This window comes from Gorilla gorilla, chromosome 20 (assembly GCF_029281585.2).
Source record: "Gorilla gorilla gorilla isolate KB3781 chromosome 20, NHGRI_mGorGor1-v2.1_pri, whole genome shotgun sequence".
NCBI lineage: Eukaryota > Metazoa > Chordata > Mammalia > Primates > Hominidae > Gorilla > Gorilla gorilla.
In genome coordinates this window covers 6,499,264-6,523,653 of record NC_073244.2, presented here as the reverse complement: position 1 = coordinate 6,523,653, position 24,390 = coordinate 6,499,264, and the positions used below count along the sequence as shown (strand labels likewise).

The window sequence follows — 24,390 nt, the reverse complement described above, 5'->3', positions numbered from 1 at the left end:
AACTCAGTGTGTCCCACTGGCCGCTGCCCCAAGACAGGAATCGGAGCCCTCGGCTGCCATGGAAACGGATCACCTGCCCGTTGCTAAGCAACCAGTGTCCAGCCTGGCAGGTCTGGAATCCCCAGGGACCAGGTGAGGCTGAGGAGGGTGGAGTGATGGGGGCGAGGATCTCATCCGGAAGACGAGGCATGGGGACTTCCCAGGGCCACACAGCTGGGGAGAGCTAGAGCTGAGATGCCACCAATGCCACACCCCAAAGCCACTCCAGAGCTGGGCTGCGGGGACCCCTCTGACAGCATCTGGGGCACCGCAGAGGCCAAGCTGCCTCTGAGAACAGAAGGCTTTGGGAATCCAAACCACAGGGAGACCCCAGGTCACGCCACCAGGACAGCCACGAGAATGGGCTACGAGCGCTGGTGAGGACGTGGAGAAACTGGGCCCTCGTCCACGACCTGTGGGAACGGGACGGTGCAGCCGCCGTGGAAAACGGCAGGTCCTCACTGAGCCCCACACAGTCGCCTCAGGACCCAGCAGTTCACTCCTACGTGTACACCCAAAGGCCTCGAAAGCAGGGGCGTGAACAAATACTTGCACACAAATTCCTCAGCATGCTACTCACAGCAGCCAAAGGGTAGAAACAGCCCAACAGTCTACAGATGGAAGAAGGGATAAACCCACCATGGCCCACCCAACCCGTGGAATAGTATTCAGCCATGAAAAGGAGTCAGGCTCCGACCCAGGCCACAGTGCCGATGCACCTTGGGGACGTCACGCCCAGTGAGAGACGCCAGACACAGAAGGCCACGTGCAGTGTGTGACCCCATTTCTTCTCTTTTTTTTTTTTTGAGACAGAGTTTCACTCTTGTCGCACAGGCTGGAGAGCAGTGGCGCGATCTCGGCTCACTGCAACCTCCGCCTCCTGGGTTCAAGTGATTCTCCTGCTTCAGCCTCCAAAGTATCTGGGATTACAGGCATCCGCCACCACGTCCAGCTAATTTTTGTCTTTTTAGCAGAGACGGGGGTTCTCCATGTTGGCCAGGCTGGTCTCGAACTCCTGACCTCAGGTGATCCACCCACCTCGGCCTCCCAAAGTGCCGGGATTACAGGTGTGAGCCACCACGCCCGGCCGTGTGATCTCATTTCTATGAAATGTCCAGGACAGGCCAATCCAGAGAGACAGGAGGGGATGCGTGGGTGCCAGAGCTGGGGAGGGGATAGGGAGTGACGCTGACTGGGGAGGGGACAGGAAGTGACAGCTGATGGGGATGGGGCTTCTCTCCTCTTTCTTGTTTTTGAGACAGCGTCTTGGTCTGTCGCCCAGGCTGGAGTGCAGGGGTGCCATCATAGCTCATTGCAGCCTCAGTGTCCCGGGCCCAGATGAGCCTCCCATTAAGGCGGAATTTTATGGTCTGCGAATTATATCTCATAAAAGAAAAAGAGGCCAGGTGCGGTGACTCATGCCTGTGGTCTCAGCATTTCGGGAGGCCGAGGCAGGAGGATCGCCTGAGCCCAGGAGCTGGAGGCTGCAGTGAGCTGTGATGGCATCGCTGTACTGCAGCCGGGGCGACAGAGTGAAACTCTTTCTCCAGAAAGTAAATAAATAAAAAGAAAAAGAAAGAGACTGGGGCTTCAGTGCGGAGCTTCCCTCCTCCTCCTGGGGTCCCTGGCATCTCCCACAGCCTGTTTGCCTCTTGACCTCTAGGAGGAGCCCTCAAAACCAAATTAGACCTCAGCACCGTCAGGACCCAACGCACCCAAGGCTTCCCAAAGCCCTCAGGACACGGCCCCGCCTGTCCCCCTGCCTCCAGGCAAAGCACCCTTCTCCTCCCTGCGTGAGCCCAGCTCCTCAACTCCCTGACCAACCTGGTTCCCCCTCACCCCTGCAGCCTGGCTCCCCTCCCTCCTGTAGCCCGTCTCCCCTCACTCCTGAAGCCAGGCTCCCCCTCACCCCGCACACTGGCTCCCCTCACCCCTGCAGCCCGGCTCCCCTCACCGCTGCAGCCCATCTCCCCTCACCCCTGCAGCCCGGCTCCCCTCACCGCTGCAGCCCATCTCCCCTCACTCCTGCAGCCCATCTCCCCTCACTCCTGCAGCCCGTCTCCCCTCACTCCTGCAGCCCAGCTCCCCTCAACCCTCCAGCCCAGCTCCCCTCAACCCTCCAGCCCAGCTGACTCCATCCTACCTTAGGGCCTTTGCAGGGGCTGCGGCTCTGCCAGGTGTGGTTCCCATGCACTGCGTGTCTCTGATGAGCCCCTGCTTGCCTCCTCTGGGAAGCCTCCCCCGGCCCCCCCTCACCCTGTGAGACTTCTCACAGCCCCCTGGATGTGCATTTTCTGTGGCTTCTGTCACGCTAGCAATTCTTTTTGTATTATTATTTTTTATTGTTAAGAGACAGGATCTCACTCTGTTGCCCAGGTTGGAGTGCAATGGTGCGATCACGGCTCACTACAGCCTCAACCTCCTGGGCCCAAGTGATCCTCCCATCTCAGCCTCCCAAGTAGCTGGGACCACAGGCACGCACCACCATGCCAGGGTAATTTTTTTTTTTTTTGGTAGAGACGGAGCCTTGCTATGCTGCCCAGGCTGGTCTCAAACTTCTGGGCTCAGGCGATCCTCCTCCCTCGGCCTCCCAAAGTGCTGGGACTAAAGGCGTGAGCCCTTGGGCTAGCAGTAATTATTTAAACAAATTATTTAGGAGCTCCAGATGGAAGGGCCCGGTTTGCCACCCGGCAAGGACAGAAGCTGAATCTACCTCCAGATTTCCCTCCAGAGCCCGGCTGGGTACCTGGTGCCCGGCTCAGCTTTCAGGCAGCTTTCTGGAGTGGATGAATGATTGGGCAGTGGGCCCAGGGCTGAATGACCTCTCAGCCCGGCCGTGGGCCGCAGGGGGTGAGGCCCTGGCCTGAACAGCGTCATCTGCTTCACATCGAATCGGGGTCCTGACTCCGGGGCAGACGCCGGACCCACACGCTGGGAGCACACGTGTTTGGGGCTCTGGCCCGGGTGGAGGGAGGGCAGGGGCCGGGGTGCTCGTACCTTTGGTCTCGTCCTCGTAGACTTTGATGCCCAGAGGGAGCGGCTGCCGAGGGAGCAGCGTGGTGCTGGACAGCACCCTGGTCTCCCCTGTCACCTTGTCCTTCTCCACAGTGATCTCAACCGAGTACATGGCTGGCACGAGAGTCACGGGGTTACACCACGGCCTGCCCGCCCCTGCACCCCCCCGCCGGGCTGCGGCCAAGCCAGGGAGGGGGGAGCCAGCAGCGCAGAGCCAAGCAGCGATGGGGCAGGCGGAGCCAGGGATGCCTGGGCACCTTCTCGACGCGGCCCTCCCCAGCTCTACATCCCTCCATAGCTCCCCAGTGCCCGGAGACGACCAGTCTGAACACCTCTCCTTGGCATTTGAGGCCCATCCTGCTGTCCGCCCAGATGGTCCTCGTCCCTGTACTCTGCACTGTGTCCTCTGTTTTGCCACCAAACTCCTGTCTGTCAAGCTCGGTTTCCAGCCCAGCCCACCTGGAAAGCCTTCATTGTTCCCGGATCTTTTTAATTTCTTTGAGACGGAGCCGCCTTGCTCTGTCGCCCAGGCTGGAGCACAGTGGTGTGATCTGGACTCACCTCCTGGTTCTAGCGATTCTCCTGCCTCAGCCTTCCACGTAGCTGGGACTACAGGCGCCCGCCACCACGCCCAGCTAATTTTTGTATTTTCAGTAGAGACGGGGTTTCTCTATGTTGGTCAGGCTGGTCTCAAACTCCTGACCTCAGGTGATCCACCTGCCTTGGCCTCCCAAAGTGCTGGGATAACAGGCGTGAGCCACCGCACCTGGCCTATTATTTAAATAGATACAGGGTCTCCCTCTGTTGGCCAGGCTGGAGTGGAGCGGCACGATCACAGCTCACTGCAGTCATGACCTTCCTGGCTCACCCCATTCTCCCACCTCAGCCTCCCAAGTAGCTGGGACCACAGGTGTGCGCCACCACACCCGGCTAACTTATTTATCTTTTTTGGAAATGGGGGTCTCACTATGTTGCCCAGGCTGGTCTCAAACTCCTGGGCTCAAGCAATCCTCCCACCTCGGCCTCCCAAAGCCCTGGGATTATAAACGTGAGCCCTCGAGCCCCACCATTCCTGGTTTCTCAGAGGAGCAGGTGAATCCCAGAGAGATCCTGCCTTGCCCGGGGTCACGGTCGAGACTGGGGCTCAGTCTGCAGACCCACAACCCCCACCCCGACCATCCAAGCTCCCAGGACTCGACGCCTCCTTCCAGCCAATGGTTGGACACGCCGTCATCTATTTAGATTCAGAACGAAGGAACCCTCCTGAGATAGTCGAACTTGCTACTCATCAGGGCCCTAACTCCACAGCCAGCACCTCGCCCCTACTCTGTAAAAATCATTCCTGCAGAAACCACACAGAGCCTGCATCCTAACAGCGACTGGTGGCTGCCCGCCACCCCCAGGCCTGCTTGAAGATGCCGAGCACTGGGGATCACCAGGCACCTCCCTGAGACCCCGCCCCACAGTGGGAGCTGAACAGGGCTGCCAGGATTGGCCTGACCCATGACGCTGCACCCCAGGTGCGGCCCGGCCTCAGGGCCTTTGCACAGGCTGTTCCCAATGCCTGGCACACCCTTCCCCCAGATAGCTGCATGTCCTCACCACTTCTGAAGGGCCACCAGTCCCCATCGTGGGCAGCCCTGCCATCGCCTGGCCCCTCGGCCCCCACAGCCACCTCATTTCCCTCCTCCCACCCAACCTCGATGCTCAGGCCCGGCTGCGGCCCTGGACTCTGCTCTGCGCCGGGGACCTCGCCCAGGCACTGGGCTCTAATCTCCTGCACACCCATCCCCACCTGGACCTTGACCTGGACTCAGCCCCTATCCACAGGGGCCCCACTCTCACACGTCCATAACACTACTCCCAATCTGCCCCCTACACCTGCCCCCACCCTGGCTCTTCCCACCCGTTGGGGGCAGCTCAGTCCTCCCTCTTTTTTTTTTTTTGAGACAAAGTTTTGCTCTTGCTGCCCAGGCTGGAGTGCAGTGGCGTGACCTCAGATCACTGCAATCTCTGCCTCCCAGGTTCAACCAATTCTCCTGCCTAAGGCTCCCGAGCAGCTGGGATTACAGGCACCTGCCACCATGCCCAGCTAATTTTTTGTATTTTTAGTAGAGACAGGGTTTCACCGTGTTAGCCAAGATGGTCTCGATCTCCTGACCTCATGATCTGCCCCCCTCGGCCTCCCAAAGTGCTGGGATTACAGGGGTGAGCCACCACACCCGGCTAATTTTTCTATTTTTTAGTAGAGACGGGGTTTCACCATGTTGCTCAGGCTGGTCTTGAACTCCTGACCCCAAATGATCTGCCTGCCTTGGCCTCCAAAGGTGCTAGGATTACAGGCGTGAGCCACCGTGCCCGGCCAGTCCTCCCTGACACCTCGTTTCTCCTCAAACCCTGGGGGCTCCACCTTCAGAACACAAGGAACCGCCCACTGCTCGCCCCTCCACGGCCCATCCCAGCCTCCTCCCCCAGCAGCCCTGTCCCCTCCACCTGGCACCGTCCGCGGTCTGTTCTCCCTGCAGTCACCAGAGGGCGTGGGTGAGCACGGAGTCGGGGCGGTCCCGGCTTTGCCTGCAGCCCCCCATGATTCCCGCCTCCCTCTGGGGAAAAGCCCACGGTCCCCTCCCGCCCCTGCCACAGGGCCCTCAACAATCTCTCCATCATCTCCCCTCCGCCCTCTCCCCCTCCTCACGCTGCTCCAGCCACAGGGATCTCCTGGCCGTTCCTCCAACACCCCAGGCGCAGTCCTGCCCCCGGGCCTTTGCACTGGCCGTGCCCTCTGCCTGGAACACCTTTCCCCAGATAGCTGCATGCCTTGGACACCTTCCTCCAGATAGCTGCGTGCCTTGCTCCCTCAGCACCTCTGGGTCTTTGCTCAGACGTCACCTCTTACGTTGAACGCTCCCCTCCCCTGAGCCCTCTGGTTCAAATTCTCCTTCCTCCAGCTCGACGTCCTTGGCCTCACTTTTCTACCGTAGTAGAGGTTGTGGCCCTCATTAGAATACCCTCTCCCCCAATGCCTGGCACGCAGCAGGCGCTTGAAAGGCATTTTGGGTGAAGGGACGACTGTTTTTCAACTCTATATCTCTGCACAGCCTCAGCCCTCCACCCCAGACAGCTAGTCCAGAGCTGCCCACACTGTTGAGCAGGTTGCGCACTGCACAAAGTCAGTGGCCACAGGGATCAGCGGGGGACCTGGGCCTCGGTGTCTGCCAGGGCTGGTCTCACTGGCACAGAGGCCCACAGGCATCACCTGCTCTGACAAATGCCTCTGTCTGCTGCATCCTGGGGCAATCCCCACCCTGGACCATGCTGGAGACCTAGGCCTCCGGGTGGCTCTCCTTCCTTCCAGCCCTGTCCTGTCCTGGGCAGCCACCCCAGAGTCCTTCTTCACCTCCCTGCCTTGCTGCTTTTTCTGAGACGGAGTCTTGCTCTTGTCGCCCAGGCTGGAGTGCAGTGGCACGACCTCGGCTCACTACAAACTCCGCCTCCCAGGTTCAAGCGATTCTCCTGCCTCAGCATCCCGAGTAGCTGGGATTACAGGCGTGCACCACCATGCCCGGCTAATTTTTGTATTTTAGTAGAGATGGGGTTTCACCATGTTGGCCAGGCTGGTTTCGAACTCCTGACCTCAGGCGATCCACCCGCCTCGGCCTCCCAAAGTGCTGGGATTACAGGCGTGCACCACCATGCCCGGCTAATTTTTGTATTTTAGTAGAGATGGGGTTTCACCATGTTGGCCAGGCTGGTTTCGAACTCCTGACCTCAGGCGATCCACCCGCCTCGGCCTCCCAAAGTGCTGGGGTGGGTTACAGGTGTGAGCCACCGCACCCGGCCCTCTGCCTTCTTTCTGTGCTGTTCCAGCTCACTCACATAGCAGTGGTTTTGCCGACTGTGACGATTTCTCATTATTGGGCTCCTGTCCCGTGCCGGGCCCCAGGATGGCGTACCGAGGTCCCACCCCTCTGGCAGGCGGAGAAATTCAAGGCGGCAGACCAGGGGTTCGAGCCTGACTTGAGCACCGTGTAGCACTCAGCGTCAACCCCCACCTTCCCCTGCTTCTCGGAAGCGCAGCGGTGCTGGGGACCTGGCTTGGTTGCCTCCAGGGACGGGGCGCCCACTTTCTCCCGGGGCAGCCAGTCCTACTGCCCGAGGACCGGAGCAGGTAAGATTTGCAGCGAGCGTGTTCAGGCGTGAGCGCCACCCCCCGCGGGCCCCAGGAGGGAGCCGTGAGGTTAGGGTGGAATGAAAGCCGTGAGGTCGCGTCGGTTAGAGCCGCCATGCGTGGGGCCCGTCTTCTCAGGGAAGCGTGGGCCGGCGTGGGACCAGGGCAACAAAGCAGAGGGGGCCCCCACCCCAGGCTCAGAGCCTCGGCCTCGGTCCAGCTGCCACCCCCATAACCACAGCCCCGTCAGACGCTGCGGAGAGCAGGTCGGTGTCGCCCCTGCCCCACCCGGCCCCCCAGACCGAGACTTGGTCCCTGACAGCGGCTCGATCTGGGGCCCAGAGCCTGGGGGCCAACCCACCTGCCTTCATCATGGGGAGCCTGGGGGCCAACCCACCTGCCTTCATCATGGGGGAGCCGTCAACCGTCCTCAGGGGCGTGTTGGAGACTCGCTTGTCTGCACGGGAGGCGGAAGCGGAGAGAGAGATGGGGGTCAGAGGAGAGGTCACACGGACCCCCCAGACAGCCCAACGCCCCTTCACAGAAGTGCATCCGGACCCCCACATGCACCTGGGCCTTTGACACCCAGACCCCACCCAGACACAGGAACCTGGGCCCCCAGACACCCAGACAGGCACCTGGGCCCTCAGACACACAGATCCCACCCAGACACCCGGACACAGGAACCTGGGCCCCCAGACATCCAGACAAGCACCTGGGCCCTCAGACACACAGATCCCACACAGACACCGGGACACAGGCACCTGGGCCCCCAGACACCCAGAGAGGCACCTGGGCCCTCAGACACACAGATCCCACCCAGACACCCGGACACAGGAACCTGGGCCCCCAGACATCCAGACAAGCACCTGGGCCCTCAGATACACAGATCCCACCCAGACACCCGGACACAGGCACCTGGGCTCCCAGACACCCAGAGAGGCACCTGGGCCCTCAGACACACAGATCCCACCCAGACACCCAGACACAGGAACCTGGGCCCCCAGACATCCAGACAAGCACCTGGGCCCTCAGACACACAGATCCCACCCAGACACCCGGACACAGGCACCTGGGCCCCCAGACACCCAGAGAGGCACCTGGGCCCTCAGACACACAGATCCCACCCAGACACCCAGACACAGGAACCTGGGCCCCCAGACATCCAGACAAGCACCTGGGCCCTCAGACACACAGATCCCACCCAGACACCCAGACACAGGAACCTGGGCCCCCAGACATCCAGACAAGCACCTGGGCCCTCAGACACACAGATCCCACCCAGACACCCGGACACAGGAACCTGGGTCCCCAGACATCCAGACAAGCACCTGGGCCCTCAGACACACAGATCCCACCCAGACACCCGGACACAGGCACCTGTGGGCCCCCAGACATCCAGACAAGCATCTGGGCCCCCAGACACACAGACCCCACCGAGACACCCAGACACAGGCACCTGGGCCCCCAGACACAGACCCCCAGACACACAGACACAGGCACCTGGGCTCCCAGGCACACAGACCCCACCCAGACACCAGGACACAGGCACCTGCGCCCCGAGACACAGGCCGCCAGACACACAGACCCCGCACAGACACAGGCACCTGGACCCCCACCGAGACCCCTAGAAAATCCCACAGGCAGCCTCACAGTTCATTCCTCATCCTCAGCCCAGTGATTTTCACAAAATCCCTGAGAGGCCTGTCTGGATTTTTTAATGATTAATTTTTAATTCTACAGTAAGACAAGGAGACACTCTCCTTATGAATAATTAACACACAACAAACCAGGCCAGAAGCACTTCAGATGCCAGTGTCAATCCCGGCTGGTGGCTGTCCCGCTATCGATACAGAAGCGGACACGTTCCGTGAAATGCAGTTTACAGACAGGGTCTCGCTCTGTCGCCCAGGCTGGGGTGCAGTGGTGCGATCACAGCTCAACCTCCTGGGCTTAAGTGATCCTCCCACCTCAGCCTCCCGAGCAGCTGGGACTACAGGCGCACAGCACACCCGGCTAATTTTTTTGAATTTTTAGTAGAGACGGGGTTTCACTATGTTGGCCAGGCTGGTCTTGAACTCCTGACCTCAAGGGATCCACCTGTCTCAGCCTCCCAGAGCGCTGGGGTTACAGGCCTGAGCCACTGGGCCTGGCCGGCGGCTAATTTTTTTATGTTTGGCAGAGACAGGGTCTCCCTGTGTTGCCCAGGATGCTCTTAAACTCCTGGGCTCAAGCGATCCTCCTGCCTCAGCCTCCCAAAGTGCTGGGATTACAGGCATGAGCCACCACACCCGGCTAATTGTCTTTGCATTTTTTCAGTAGACACTGAGTTTCGCCATGTTGGTCAGGCTGGTCTCGAACTCCTGACCTCAGGTGATCTACCCGCCTCGGCCTCCCAAAGTGCTGGGATCACAGGCGTGAGGCACCAAGCAACTTAGTTTGTAGCTTCACTCCCCGCCCTGCCATCCCCTCTCTGGCCACCAGAGTGCACCGAGGCCCCACGAGTTCCTTCCAGAAGTCCTACCTTTGGGCGTGCCCACCGGCGTCTGCAAGAAAGAGAGAAGGGTCAGGGGCGTCAGCATCCCCGGGAAGAGGAAGGGGAGCCATGGGGTCAGGAGCCTGGGGAGGGCATGGCACAGTGGGTGACGTCATACGCACCCGCTTCTCATCCTATCCTCTTGGGACTCTGGCCAGAAACACAGAGGTCATCTTTCTTTTTTCTTTTTTTTGAGACGGAGTTTCGCTCTTGTCGCCCAGGCTGGAGTGCAATGGGGCAATCTTGGCTCACTGCAACCTCCGCCTCCTGGGTTCAAGCGATTCTCGTGCCTCAGCCTCCCCAGTAGCTGGGGTTACAGGCCTGCGTCATTGCACCTGGCTAATTTTGTATTTTTAGTAGAGACAGGGTTTCTCCATGTTGGCCAGGCTGGTTTCGATCTCCTGACCTCAGGTGATCCGCCCACCTCGGCCTCCCAAAGTGCCAGGATTACAGGCTGAGCCACCACGTCTGGTCCATCTCATTTCTTCCCTCCCTCCCCACATACCCCTGCATCAGTGGCTCCCGCAGGCCACCCTGAATCCAGCCGGCTCCTCCGTGCCCCCTCCAGTCTCGTCCACTCCCGCTCTCAAGCGATCCTCCTGCCTTGGCCTCCTGGGAGCCACTGTGCGAGGCTCAGGGTCTAGTGTCTCCTGTGTGAGCCCGTTCTGCCCTGCATGGTCAGACCCTGCACACAGGCCCCTCTCCCTGAACTGTGCCCCGGCCTCCCTGGTCTTCTTGCTGTTTCTGGGACACACTCCTGTCTCAGGGCCGTGGTGTCTGATGCTCCCTCACTGCACTCTTCCCTCATCACGTCACTGGGTGTGCCCGTCAGGAAGGCAGGGGCCGTGCAGGTGTATTGCTGAGTCTCCCATGCCAGCACTAGTCCATGCTCAACCAACCTTCAGGGAAAAGCACCTAGAGAACTCCTATTCAACCTTCAAAACCCACTTCCTTGGCTGGGCACGGTGGCTCATGCCTGTAATCCCAGCACTTTGGGAGGCCGAGGCGGGCGGATCACCTTAGGTCAGGAGTTCGAGACCAGCCTGACCAACATGGCCAAACCCTGTCTCTACTAAAAATACAAAATTAGCTGGGCATGGTGGCGGGCACCTGTAATCCCAGATACTTAGGAGGCTGAGGCAGGAGAATCACTTGAACCCAGGAGGTAGAGGTTGCTGAAATCGTGCCATTGCACTCCAGCCTGGGTAACAAGTGTGAAACTCTGTCTCAAAAAAAAAAAAAACACAAAAAAACCACCCCACGTCCTCCAGGCCCTCCCACGAAACCCACGTCCTCCAGGTCGCCTGCCCAGCCCTCCCACGAATGAGGCACTTCCTTGGGGATTCCACAGCGCCCTGGGCTTCCCACCTCTTCGGCCTGACCACCCTCCCTGGGTGGTCCCCAATTCACGCCATCTTCCCACCTGATGTGAGCTCAGTGGGGTCCGGGACTGTGCCTAGAACCAGGTTTTTTTTTTAGAAAGAATCTTGCTCTGTCTCCCAGGCTGGAGTGTAGTGGCGTGATCTCAGCTCACTGCAACCTCTGCCCCCTGGGTACAAGTGATTCTCAGCCTCAGCCTCCCGAGCAGCTGAGATTACAGGTGCCGGCCATGACATCTGGTTAATTTTTGTATTTTTAGTAGATATGGGGTTTTATCATGTTGGTCAGGCTGGTCTTGAACTCCTGACCTCAAATGATGTGCCTGCCTCGGCCTCCCAAAGTGCTGCGATTACAGGCGTGAGCCACTAAGCCCGGCCAAGGGTCTGGTTTTAACATCGTCTGGCTTAGATGGCAGATGCCAGAATTAACAGCCGACTCCACTAAGGACCACTCAGCTGTGTGGCCTTGAGCCAGCCTCTCTGCCTCTGTGGGCTGCGATTTTTACTTCCATCAAACGGGGATACTGTTCCCACGGGAAGGGCTTTCGGGAGCCTCAGCCACATGAAACAGATTCAGGTGCTCGATAGAAACCATGACAACCCCAGCCTGGACAGCAGAGTGAGACCCCGTTTCTACCAAAAATACAGAAATTAGCCGGGCGTGGTGGTGGGCGCCTGTGGTCCCAGCTACTCGGGAGGCTGAGGCAGGAGGATCGCTGGAGCTGGGGAAGTCGAGGCTGCAGTGAGCTGTGATTGTGCCACTGCACTCTGGCTGGCCTGGGTGACAGATAGAGACCCTGTGTCAAAAACAAACACAGAAACAAAATAACCAGGCCAAGTAAGGTGACTCATGCGTGTAATCCCAGCACTTTGGGAGGCCGAGGTGGGTGGATCACCTGAGGTCAGGAGTTTGGGACCAGCCTGGCCAACATGGGGAAACCTCATCTCTACTAAAAATACAAAAAAATTAGCCGGGTGTGGTGGCAGGCGCCTGTAGTCCCAGCTACTTGGGAGGCTGAGGCAGGAGAATTGCTTGAACCTGGGAGGTGGAGATTGCAGACTGTACCACTACACTCCAGCCTGGGCAACAGAACGAGACTCGTCTCAAAAAACAACAAAAGCAAAAAAAACACTATGACCACACCCACCAGCACCGGGTCTCCTGCTGCTCCCTGAGCCCTTCTGATGCCCCCAGGCAGGTCTCCTGCTTCCCTGAGCCCTTCCGATGCCCCCAGGCGGGTCTCCTGCTTCCCTGAGTCCTTCTGATGCCCCCAGGCGGGTCTCCTGCTTCCCTGAGTCCTTCTGATGCCCCCAGGCGGGTCTCCTGCTTCCCTGAGTCCTTCTGATACCCCCAGCGGTGGCTGCTCTGATTACTCCATCTTACAGATGGGGAAACCGAGGCCCAGCAAGGCGAAACTACGTGTCCCGGCTCACACAGCTGGGAAGTGGCTCAGGTGAGCTGGAAATCAAGTGCCTGGCTCTAGTCTGTGCCTGTCCCCTCAGCTATGCTGACATGGAAGGGCTGGGGCCTCGCTCTGGGGCCAGCGGGAGTGGGTGCCTGGGGATCCGCTCCCCCCAGTCACCCCCTTACCTGCTGTGAATTCATCACCACCTCTGTCTTGCGCTCCTCCTTGGCTGGACTCGGGGCTGGGGCCCGGACCGGGCTCGGGGCCACCGCGTTCTCCTTGGCAGCGGCTGGGGCGGAGTCTCCACGCTCCAGCACCTCAATTTCCTTCTCCAACCTGGGGAGAGGGTGTGCGTGTGAGGGTGACTCCTGCATCCCCGGTGGGGCTCTGGGCACCTTCTGTACGACAGCTCCCCAATGTCTTTTTTTTGAGACAGATTCTCGCTCTTGTTGCCCAGGCTGGAGTGCAATGGCGTGATCTTGGCTCGCCGCAACCTCCACCTCCCGGGTTCAAGTGATCCTCCTGCCTCAGGGTCTCGAGTAGCTGGGATTACAGGCGTGCACCACCACACCCAGCTAATTTTTTGTATTTTTAGCAGAGACGGGGTTTCACCATGTTGGCCAGGCCGGTCTTGAACTCCCGACCTCAGGTGATCTGCCTGCCTCGTCCTCCCAAAGTGCTGGGATTACAGGCGTGAGCCACCGCACTCGGCCTAGCTCTCCGAATTTAAGGCTCCCAGGCAGCCCCAAGAGGCATCGTGCTCTTTCATGATGGGGGAAACTGAGGCACGGAGTGCAAAAGCCACACAGCCAGCAGGTAGCAGAGGCGGGATCCAAACCAGGGCTAGCTCCCTGTGTCCCCTGACCCCTGGCCTGCGCGGTTTATGTCACTGTCTGTATCAAATGAACTCTCCTTTCCCGCTCAAATTTGCGTATTTTAACAGGAAACTTTATCTCACCAGGGAAACTGGAAAAACCATGTCACTTTCCAAGTATTAGAAGATAACGGGACAAACAGATCCAGGAAAACAAAACCGGGATATGAAATCCCAGCCCCGGGGTTTGGCAAGGGCGGGCGACATTCACGGCAGCTCAGCCTCAGCCTGAGGACAGGACAGACGAGGGCTGAGTGCGTAGGTCTAACAAGGTGGGCCCAGGCTGACAGGTTGGACACAGAGCCAGACTTGTGTCCCCCACAACCAGAAGAGGGGTCCAGCCCACAGTCCGCCTGGAGGGCTTCCTGCAGGAGGTGTCTGGGAGCCCACAGTCAGCCTGGAGGGCTTCCTGCAGGAGGTGCCTGGGCAGAGCCCCTGAGCAGGCAGAAGGTGGGTAGTGGAGACCCAGAGCAGCTCAGTTTCAGCACCTGAGAAGCGGGCTGCCCTGGCGAGGGGTGAAGCCGAGGCCTCTGAAAGCAGACTAGGCCTCAAGCCAGGTCTTCACCCTCCATTGAGGGGCCTGAGCCTGTGCCCACTAGGGCTGCGTGAAAAGAACCCCAGTGTGCCCAGCCCCCACGGCCAGTAACTCCCACTGCCTTCGCCCAGGTGTCTGACCATCCACCTCTCTGCAGACAGGGCCAGGCCTGTCTCAGCCCCACCTCTGTCTGAACATCCTGTCCAGCCCAGGGACACAGCTGGTGCTTAATGTTTGCTGGAATTAAGATGCACAGTGGGGCCAGGTGCGGTGGCTCACACCTGTAATCCCAGCACTTTGGAAGGCAGAGGCGGGCGGATCAGCTGAGGTTGGGAGTTCGAGACCAGCCTAACCAAGATGGTGAAACCCCGTCTCTACTAAAAATGCAAAATTAGCCAGGTGTGGCGGGCGCCTGTAGTCCCAGCTACTCGGGAGGCTGAGGCAGGAGAATGGCGTGAACCCGGGAGGTGGAGTTTGCAGTGAGCTGAGATCGCGCCACTGCACTCCAGCCTGGACGACAGAGCGAGACTCCTTCTCAAAAAAAAAAAAAAAAAAAAAAGATGCACCGTGGGATTTTTGCCTCCCTGGTTCACAGGTGAGGAAACTGAGGCCCAGGGAGTGGGTAACACTCGGCTCATTCCAAGGCCCCAAACCCACCAGAACTGCCCCACCCTGTCCATACGTTCCTTTTTTAGACAGATTCTCGCTCTATCCCCCAGGCTGGAGTGCAGTGGAGAGATCTCGGCTCAAGGCAACCTCTGCCTCCCGGGTTCAGGCAATTCTCCTGCCTCAGCCTCCCCAGTAGCTGGGATTACAGGCGCCCGCCACTAATCCACCTAATTTTTGCATTTTTAGTAGAGACTGGGTTTCGCCATCTTGGCCAGGCTGGTCTCAAATCTCTGACCTCAGGTGATCCTCCCGTCTCGGCCTCCCAAAGTGCTGGGATTACAGGTGTGAGCCCCACCCACGCCCAGCATGTCCATGCCTTTATTTTTATTTATTTATTTTTGAGACCGAGTCTCACTCTGTCGCCCAGGCTAGAGTGCAGCGGCGAGATCTGGGCTCACTGCAAGCTCCGCCTCCCGGGTTCACGCCATTCTCCTGCCTCAGTCTCATGAGTAACTGGGACTACACAGGCACCCGCCACCACGCCTGGCTAATTTTTTTGTATTTTTAGTAGAGACGGGGTTTCACTGTGTTAGCCAGGATGGTCTCGATCTCCTGACCTCGTGATCCACCCACCTCGGCCTCCCAAAGTGCCGGGATTACAGGCTTGAGCCACCGCGCCTGGCCTTCTTCTGCCTCAGCCTCCGGAGTAGCTGGGATTACAGGCTGGGCACCACCACACCAGGCTAATTTTTGTATTTTTAGTAAAGATGGGGTTTCACGATGTTGGTCAGGTTGGTCTCGAACCTCTGATCTCAAGTGATCCTCCCGCCTCGGCTTCCCAAAGTGCTGGGATCAGGGGTGTGAACCACCGCGCCCAGCCTGTCCATGCCTTTACACGCCCTGCCCAGGAGGGAAGTCCATCCCGAACACCCCCAACGTGCTTTCTTCAAAGCAAATGGGCAGACCTGGGCAGGGAGGGGCCCCCACAGGGGTCAGAACCCAGCATCTGGGCAGGGCCTGCGAGGTCCGTGTGATCCGGCCGGCCTCCCGCCTCTGGGCCCCTTCCCTGGCCAGGGCAGACGTTTGGAATCTTGGTCGTCACTTCCCTCCACCCTGACCCTGCTGCCCCCGAGCACAGCCTGGGCCTCCCGCCCGCCAGAAACTCCAGGCCTTTGGTCCCAGCCCCCACAGGGATTGCCACTTTCCCCATCCTGTCCCCTTCCTGCCCCCGCCCAAGCTTCCTGCGGGCCCAGCTGCTCTGCATCCATCCCGTTCGAACCATGGGAGCGCTTGCCCGCCAGCTGGGCTGGCGCCAGGAAGCCCCCAGGGAGGCCAATGCCGGCAACACCCAGCTCCAGGGACCCACGAGCTCGACGTCACGTCCCCCGCTGGCCAGCTCCAGGGACCCAGGAGCTCGACGCCACGTCCCTCGCTGGCTCAAACAAGGGCGGTGGGAAGGAAAGGGGTGTCTCCCTGCCTGAGGCCACGCAGCCAGCCTCTGCCCCCAGCAAGCTGCCCCAGGCCCAGGTGGATGCCCCGACCTGACCTGTCCCGTCCTGCGTCCCCCTCAAAGCATGTTGGGTCCTGGCCTGCCCGGTCCACGCATCTCCCTCAAAGCACACTGACGACTCTTCCCAGCCCACACCCTCCCAGGAGCCAGCGGCCCCCGAGGCCCCACCCAGCCCAGTTGCACCCACGCTGCAGCCCCCACCTGGACACCGAGTCCTCCAGCAGCCGTGTCTTCTGCTCGTCGTCCTGCATCTGCCTCCTCAGGTCCTCATCCCCCTCTGAGGCCGAGGACGGCGTCCCCTCCAGCAGCCAGCGCTCCCGCAGTGCCTTGGACTGAGCAGCAGGGGTCCAGGTCAGAGTCGGGGGCAGGACCAGGGCCAGGGTTAAGACTTAAGACTAAGGTCAGGGTCAGGGTCAGGATCAGGGTTGGGGCTGAGGCAGGACCAAGGTTGGGGTCAGGGTTATGGTTGGGATCAGTGCTGAGGTCAGAATCACAATCGAGGTTGGGGTCAGGGTCTGGGTCAGGGTCAAGGTCAGGGTCAGGATTGAAGTTGGGGTCAGGTCAGGGTCAGAGTCAGAACTGAGATCAGGGTCAGGGTCGGGGTCAGGGTCAGGTTGGGGTCAGGGTCAGGGTCAGGTTGGGGTCAGGGTCAGGGTCAGGTTGGGGTCAGGGTCGGGGTCAGGGTCAGGGTTGGGGTCAGGGTCGGGGTCAGGGTCAGGGTTGGAGTCAGGGTCAGGGTTGGGGTCAGGTTTGGGGTCAGGGTCGGGGTTGGAGTCAGGGTCAGGGTTGAGGTTAGGGTTGGGGTCAGGGTCAGGTTTGGGATCAGGGTCAGGGTTGGTGTCAGGGTCAGGGTCGGGATCAGGTTTGGAGTCAGGATCAGGTTAGGATCAGGATCAGGGTCAGGGTTGGGGTCGGGGTCAGGGCTGGGATTGGGGTCAGGATCAGGGTTGGGCAGGAATCCGGGGCTGGGTCGCCTCCACCTCACAGCTGCCTGCACTCCCTGACCCTGGGTCCCGGCCCCGCTCGTACCTTCAGGTGCTGCAGCTGCCTCCGCTCGTCCTCCAGCTGCCGGCGCTTGTTCTCAATCTCTGCCTGCCGCTTCCGCTTCTCCTGTGGGGAGGGCCGGGTGCGGTCAGGGCCGGGCGTGGGGGTCCCGGAGACCCCCCCACACCCACGCAAGGCTCTGCCCAGCCCGATCCTGCTTCCTCCGTCCAGGGATCCGCGTGGCCCACTGGCTTCCAGGTGACAGCGGATCGCACCACTGTACTCTAGCCCGGGACAGCAGTGCAAGACCCTGTCTCGAAAATCAATGACTGGCCGGGCACGGTGGCTCACACCTGTAATCCCAGCACTTTGGGAGGCCAAGGCGGGAGGATCACTTGAGTTCAGGAGTTCAAGACCAGCCTGGCCAACATGGTGAAACCCCATCTCTACTAAAAATACAACAATTAGCCCAGCGTGGTGGCGGTCACTCGTAATCCCAGCTGCTGGAGAGGCTGAGGCAGGAGAGTCATTTGAACCCGGGAATCGGGCCACGTCACAGGAGGGTCGGTTCACAGAGAGGGGTCTGCGGACACCAAGAGGGCCTTCTTGGGCCAGAGGCCACCAAGATGGCACCAAAGCACATCTGTGCTCCCATCACCAAAGTTTATTTTCCTGCAGGACGAGAGCAGGGTTCCGGGGAATGCCAGCCTCAGTTTCCCTGCCGACCCATCAGGCAGAGCGAGGCCAGGGGTCCAGGAGCTGCCGACTCAGGGGGTCTCCACTTCCATTCTCTGCGGGTCAGCAGGATCCAAGTTTCCCAAGCAAATAACTCACCACCCACCATGCCCTGGTTCCAGGTCCTAGGACAGGCCCGGGGCCCAAGACCCCAGGTCCCCCCACTTCCCCACCCTGACCACACTGTCTGCGGGGCGGCGGAAACTCACTGCGATGGCCTGCAGCCGCTCCTGCTGGGACGTGGTCTCTGCCGCCAGGACCCTGCAGGAGGGAGATAAGGTCAAGCTCCGGTTCACTAAGCCCTGCTGTCCATCAGACGCGGTTCAAATCCCAGCTCTGCCTCTTCCCCTAGGGGTAACCAGGGCAAGGGATTTCATCTCTGAACCCCAGTTTCCCCTTCTGTAAAGTGGGGCCCTCCCTGCCCCCTCAGTGGCCAAGGAAGCCAGGACAGGAGAGGACGAGGCTCTGCCTAGCGACCAGGAAGGGTTTGGGGAGAAGGGGACATTGAGGCAGGGCCACCAAGGATACATAGGAGTTTACCAGGCATCAAAGGCCAGAGAAGGGTGTTTCGTGAAGAAGGAAGTGTATCACCTCCTGGCCCAGACCATAAGACAGATCAGGACAGTCCTCTCTGCACCCTCCTGCCCACCAAGACCTACTCTGCAGCCCCAGGAGGGGCAAACAGAGGATGAAAGACCCACCAGCCCCACCTCCCAAGCCTGGGCTTGCAAAAGCCCAGAGAGGGAGACGAGCCTCCCAAGGACGCACAGCAAAGGATCCAAGTCCGGATTCAACCCCAGACTTACTCTTATCCAATCATTGTGGTTTTGTTTGTTTTTTGAGATGGAGTCTTGCTGTCTCCCAGGCTGCAGTGCAGTGGCAGGATCTCAGCTCACTGCAGCCTCCGCCTCCCGGGTTCAAGCGATTCTCCTGCCTCAGCCTCCTAAGTAGCTGGGATGACAGGTGCCTGCCCACATGCCCGGCTAATTTTTGTATTTTTTAGTAGAGACGGGGGTTTCACCATGTTGGCCAGGCTGGTCTCGAACTCCTGACCTCAGGTGATCTGCCCGCCTTGGCCTCCCAAAGTGCTGGGATTACAGGCGTGAGCCACCATGCCGGGCCCAATCATTGTCTTTTGAAAACAGCCCACCTAGTGCAGCTGTAGCCTCACCTCCCAGGGCTGGTAAGCAGTAGGCGCTTAACAAATATCAGGGGGCAGCTGAGGCAGGCGGATCACTTGAGGTCAGGAGTTCGAGACCAGCCTGGCCAACATGGCAAAACCTCGTCTCTACCAAGAAATACAAAAATTAGCTGGGCGTGGAGGCTGAGGCACAAGAATTGCTCCCAGCTACTCAGAAGGCTGAGGTGGGAGAATTGCTTGAACCCGGGAGGTCGAGGCTGCAGTGAGCTGAGATCGCGCCACTGCCCTCCAGCCTGGGCAACAGAGTGAGACCCTGTCGCAAAACAAAACAAAAGCAAAACCACGGCTGCTCACGCCTGTAATTTTAGCGCTTTGGGAGGCCGAGGTGGGAGGATTACTCCAGCCCAGGAGTTCGAGACCAGCCTAGGCAATCTAGTAAGACCCCATCTCTACCAAAAATAAAAATAAAAAATATTATCAAGGTGTGGTGGTGTGTGCCTGTAGTCCCAGCTACTCGGGAGGCTAAGGTGGGAGGACTGCTTGAGCCTGGGAGGTCCAGGGGGCAGCGAGCCGTGACCCCACCACCGTACTCCAGCCTGGGCAGCAGCATGAGACTCTGTCTCAAAAATGAATGAATGGCCAGGCACGGTGGCTCACGCTTGTAATCCCAGCAGTTTGGGAGGCTGAGGTGGGAGGATCACCTGAGGTCAGGAGTTCTAGACCAGCCTGCCCAACATGGTGAAACGCCCGTCTCTACTAAAAATACAAAAATTAGCCAGGCGTGGTGGTGGGCACCTGTAATCCCAGCTACTTGGAGGCTGAGACAGGAGAATGGCTTGAACCCAGGAGGCGGAGGTTGCATGAGCCGAGATCACGCCACTGCACTCCAGCCTGGGCAACAGAGCGAGACTCCACCTCAAACAAACAAACAAACAAACAAACAATAAATGAATGAATGAATACCACTGTTGCCGGATACGCCTGAAGGGACCGGGTTTCAGGCTTCAAAGATATAGGGCCCTTTGTGGTGTGGGAAGGAGGTCCAGAAACCGAAGCCCTCGCCACCCCCACCAGGCACCCACCACAAGCTCACTCGCCCAGGAAAGGACCAAGGAATTCTGTGGTTCTCTGACCTCCCCACAGCAACCTTGCCCTGCAGCTCCAGAAGCTGGTGCAGAGCCCCCCTCCTCATCTGTCTGCAGCCCCGTGGTCCACATGGAGTTCAGGGCACCCCCACCCCACTGCTTTCTCGCTTCCCCTCCCACCTCCTAGAAGAAGAGCTTTGCCACCCAACCCCTCCCCTCCCTGGTCTGTGGGCCCTCAGAAAGCTGCACGTAGTAGGTGCTTAGTAAAATGCAAAAAGCAGGCCGGGCGCGGTGGCTCACGCCTGTAATCCCAGCGCTCTGGGAGGCCGATGCAAGTGGATTACCTGAGGTCGGAAGTTCGAGACCAGCCTGGCCAACAGAGACAGTAAAACCCCGTCTCTACCAAAAATACAAAAATTAGCCGAGCGTGATGGCAGGCACCTGTAAAACCAGCTACTTGAGGAGCTGAGGCAGGAGAATTGATTGAACCCAGGAGGCAGAGATTGCAGTGAGCAGAGATCACGCAGCTGCACTCCAGCCAGGGCAACAAAGCGAGACTCCGTCAAAAACAAAACAAAACAAAGCAAAACAACAAAAACAAAAACGCAAGGAGCACCAAGCCCTAGACTGGGGCTGAGCTTGGCCTTGACCTTCCCAACGACCCTCAGGCTTCCAAGGCTGTTGCAGCGAGGCAGGGAGAGGACGGTGGGGGTTGGCGGTGGGTGTCCCAAACTCAAGTAGGGGATTTCTGGAGAATCGGTCTCACGTCCCGAACAATGCCAGGGCCCTGGGCGGCATCAACAGGGGGAGGCCCAGGCTGACGGGCAGGGCCTGGCGGGAACCAGGGGTAAGGGGGTAGGAGACAGGTTCTCCCGATCCCCAACATCTTATCTTCCCAGAAACTGAAATTACAGCCCGCCCTTCGTGTCTGTCGCCACCCCCAGCCCTCTCAGCCTGGTGTCAGGGCCCAGAGCCAGTCCTGCCTCCAAAGAGCCCTCGCGCCTCTCTGGGCCTCAGTTTCCCCATCCACGCAAACACGGAGGCACAGATGCCTGCAGCTCTAAGGCCTCCTATGACGTCCCCCTTGTGCCCCCGTCCCCTCCCCCAGTTCAGCAGAGAAAATGAAACTGCACAGCGCACTGGCTCACCCCCAGCCCCGCCTGGGAGGCTGCTCCGGGTCAAGACCTCCCTGGAGCCCGAGGTGCCCCGCCTGCCCATCCCACTTGGGTTCGGTTTCCTGGCCCTGCTGAGGCCTGTGAAGTTGTCCAGCTCCCATGCCCCAGAGGTGACCCCACTGGCTCCTCCCTTCCTGGCAGGTGACACCTACCCTTCCCGGTGCCTCCCAGGGGCCCGGGAACACCAGCTGTGCCCTCTGTGGCTTTCCCTTCTCCCTCCTCAGGGAGGCTGGGTTCAGCTGCCTTCACCGGGTGGGGTTCAGGAAAGGCTTGATCCAGCTTTCTGGCTTGGGAGCCCTTCCTGAATAGCCAGCTCAGCTGGAGTTCTGGGTCAGCCCCAGCAACGGGTGATGCAGACAGTGAACCATCCACTGTGCATTCCCTCGAGGCCCGGGCCCTCGCTTCCTGCCTACCCCACGTTCCCCACCCTAGCCCAGGCCTCCAGTGTTCCCTGCCAACTCCCTGCCCCCTCACAGCTCCCTCTCCACCCGCCAGCCAGAGGCAGCTTCTCAAAAAGAGAATCAGACCCTAGGCCAGGTGTGGTGGCTCAAGCCTGTAATTCCAGCATTTTGGGAGGCAAAGGCCGGTGGATCGCTTGAGCCCAGGAGTTCGAGACCAGCCTGGGCAACATAGCAAGAGCCTGTCTCTACAAAAATAACTAACTAACTAAATAAATAAAAAGCCAGGTGTGGTGGTATGTCCCTGTGGTCCCAGCTACTTGGGAGGCTGAGGTGGGAGGATCACTTGAATCCAGGAGGTTGAGGCTGGGTCGAGCCGTGATTGTGCCACTGTCTCCAGCCTAGGTGACAGAGCAAGACTTTGTCTCAAAAATAAAAATTTAAGGCCGGGCGCGCTGGCTCACGCCTGTAATCCCAGCACTTTGGGAGACCAAGGCGGGCGGATCACGAGGTCAGGAGATCGAGACCATGCTGGCTAACACGGTGAAACCTCGTCTCTACTAAAAACACAAAAAATTAGCCAGGCATGGTGGCGGGCGCCTGTAGTCCCAGCTACTCAGGAGGCTGAGGCAGGAGAATGGCGTGAACCCGGGAGGCGGAGCTTGCAGTGAGCCAAGATCGCGCCACTGCACTCCAGCCTGGGCGACAGAGCGAGACTCCGTCTCAAAAAATATATATTAAAAAAATGAAAATTTTTAAAAATGGGCCAGGTGCAGTGGCTCACGCCTGGAATCCCAGCACTTTGGGAAGCCGAGGCGGGCGGATCACCTGAGGTCAGGAGTTTGAGACCAGCCTGACCAACGTGGAGAAACCCCATCTCTACTAAAAATACAAAATTAGCCGGGCATGGTGGCGCACGCCTGTAATCCCAGCTACTCAGGAGGCTGAGGCAGGAGAATCACTTGAACCTGGGAGGCAGAAGTTGCGGTGAGCCGAGATCATACCATTGCACTCCAGCCTGGGCAACAAGAGAGAAACTCTTGTCTCAAAAAACAAAACAAACAAACAAAAAAAATATTTTAAATTAAAAAAAGAAGGCCAGGCACGGTGGCTCATGCCTGTAATCCTAGCACTTCGGGAGGCCAAGGTGGGCAGGTCGCTTGAGGTTAGGAGTTTGAGACCATCCTGGCCAACAAGGCAAAACCCAGTCTCTACTGAAAATACAAAAATTAGCTGGGGGTGGTGGTGGGCGCCTGTAATCCCAGCTACTTGGGAGGCTGAGGCAGGAGGATCACTTGAACCCGGGAGGTGGAGGTTGCAGCGAGCCGAGATCGTGCCACCGCACTCCAGCCTGGGGGACAGAGTGAAACCCTATCTCAAAATAATAATAATAATAATAATAATAATAGTAATAATTAATCAGACCCTGTCCCTCTCCAGCTCTAGAGGCTCCCTGGCTCCCATGAGCCCTTACAGGAACCCCCAGGTCGGCCCCTTCACTTCCCCCCTGTTGGTCTACTCCTGCAGGGCCCCCTGGCTATGCACCAAGCCTCCTACCCCAGGGCCTCTCACACACGGTTCCCCCTGCCCGGCACCCTCTTCCCATGGCTGGAAGCCACGTCCAGGGAGGGCACAGCGTGGCCCTGGGCACAGCCAGATTGGAACAACAACCGCCCAGCCCCGGGCCAACCCACAGTCCTGGTTTCCAGCTCTAAGTGGGCTCGGGGCCACCCCGGAGGGAGCAGAGCTGGGGCGGGAGGTCCACAAAACGGCGGGACTCCTGGGCCCCAGGATCAGGCTGGACGCCGCCTGCCCAGGTCCCCACCCGGCAGGCAGGTGGCCGCTCAGACCGGACCCGGGGACAGAGTGTGGCTGTGTGGCCGCCTCCCAGGCTGGAGACAAGGCGGTAGTGTCTGTCCTGGGGCAGCCTGTCCCTGCCCCGCCGGCCAGGGCGGGGGAATGTCAGGCGGGCGGGCAGGGAACGCGCGGGAAGCAGCCCCAGGGCGCAGGCTCCTCCCCAGGACGCGCAGGACGCGCCCCCCTCGCCCCTCCCCAGACCCGGGGCCCCCCTCGCCCCTCCCCAGACCCGGGGCCCCCCTCGCCCCTCCCCAGACTCGGCGCCCCCTTCACCCTCCCCAGGCCCGGACGCCCCCCTCGCCTTTCCCCAGGACACGCAGGATGCGCCCCCCTCGCCCCTCCCCAGACTCGGCGCCCCCTTCACCCTCCCCAGGCCCGGACGCCCCCCTCGCCTTTCCCCAGGACACGCAGGATGCGCCCCCCTCGCCCCTCCCCAGACCCGGCGCCCCCTCGCCTTTCCTCAGGACACGCAGGATGCGCCCCCCTCGCCCCTCCCCAGACCCAGGCGCCCCCCTCGTCCCTCCCCAGACCCGGCGCCCCCCTCGCCCCTCCCCAGACCCGGCGCCCCCTCGCCTTTCCTCAGGACACGCAGGATGCGCCCCCCTCGCCCCTCCCCAGACCCAGGCGCGCCCCTCGCCCCTCCCCAGACCCGGCGCCCCCCTCGCCCCTCCCCAGGGCCGGGCGCCCCCTCGCCTTTCCCCAGGACACGCAGGATGCGCCCCCCTCGCCCCTCCCCAGACCCAGGCGCGCCCCTCGTCCCTCCCCAGGCCCGGGCGCCGCCGCCCCGGTGATGGATGGAGGGGCCCGCGGGAGGCGGTCGCCGTGGCAACCGCGCCGTCCCCATGGCAACGCCGAGGCCCGGCGCGCGGGGGTAGGGCCGGCGCAGCATCTCCCGCCCCCGGCCTGTGCTTGGGGGGGTTGGGGGGGCCGAGGCTTCGGGCCTG

At 60.1% G+C, this 24,390-nt stretch overlaps 1 protein-coding gene across 5 annotated transcripts in view; it reads right to left on the bottom strand.

Moving 5' to 3' along the window:
• Nucleotides 1–24,390, bottom strand: part of PALM (paralemmin) — a 40,618-nt gene that overhangs the window by 4,868 nt on the left and 11,360 nt on the right. For 3 of the 5 annotated variants that reach the window (XM_031007822.3, XM_055370992.1, XM_019016386.4), the window contains exons 2-8: nt 18,000–18,051; nt 17,101–17,181; nt 16,273–16,403; nt 12,729–12,879; nt 9,747–9,768; nt 7,620–7,679; nt 3,037–3,168 (exon numbers count right to left, since the gene is read on the bottom strand). In XM_031007822.3, coding sequence (XP_030863682.2) covers nt 3,037–3,168; nt 7,620–7,679; nt 9,747–9,768; nt 12,729–12,879; nt 16,273–16,403; nt 17,101–17,181; nt 18,000–18,051 — 629 coding nt within the window. The remainder of the gene's footprint in view (nt 1–3,036; nt 3,169–7,619; nt 7,680–9,746; nt 9,769–12,728; nt 12,880–16,272; nt 16,404–17,100; nt 17,182–17,999; nt 18,052–24,390) is intronic. The other 2 variants (XM_031007823.3, XM_019016387.4) reach the window with 1 other exon arrangement.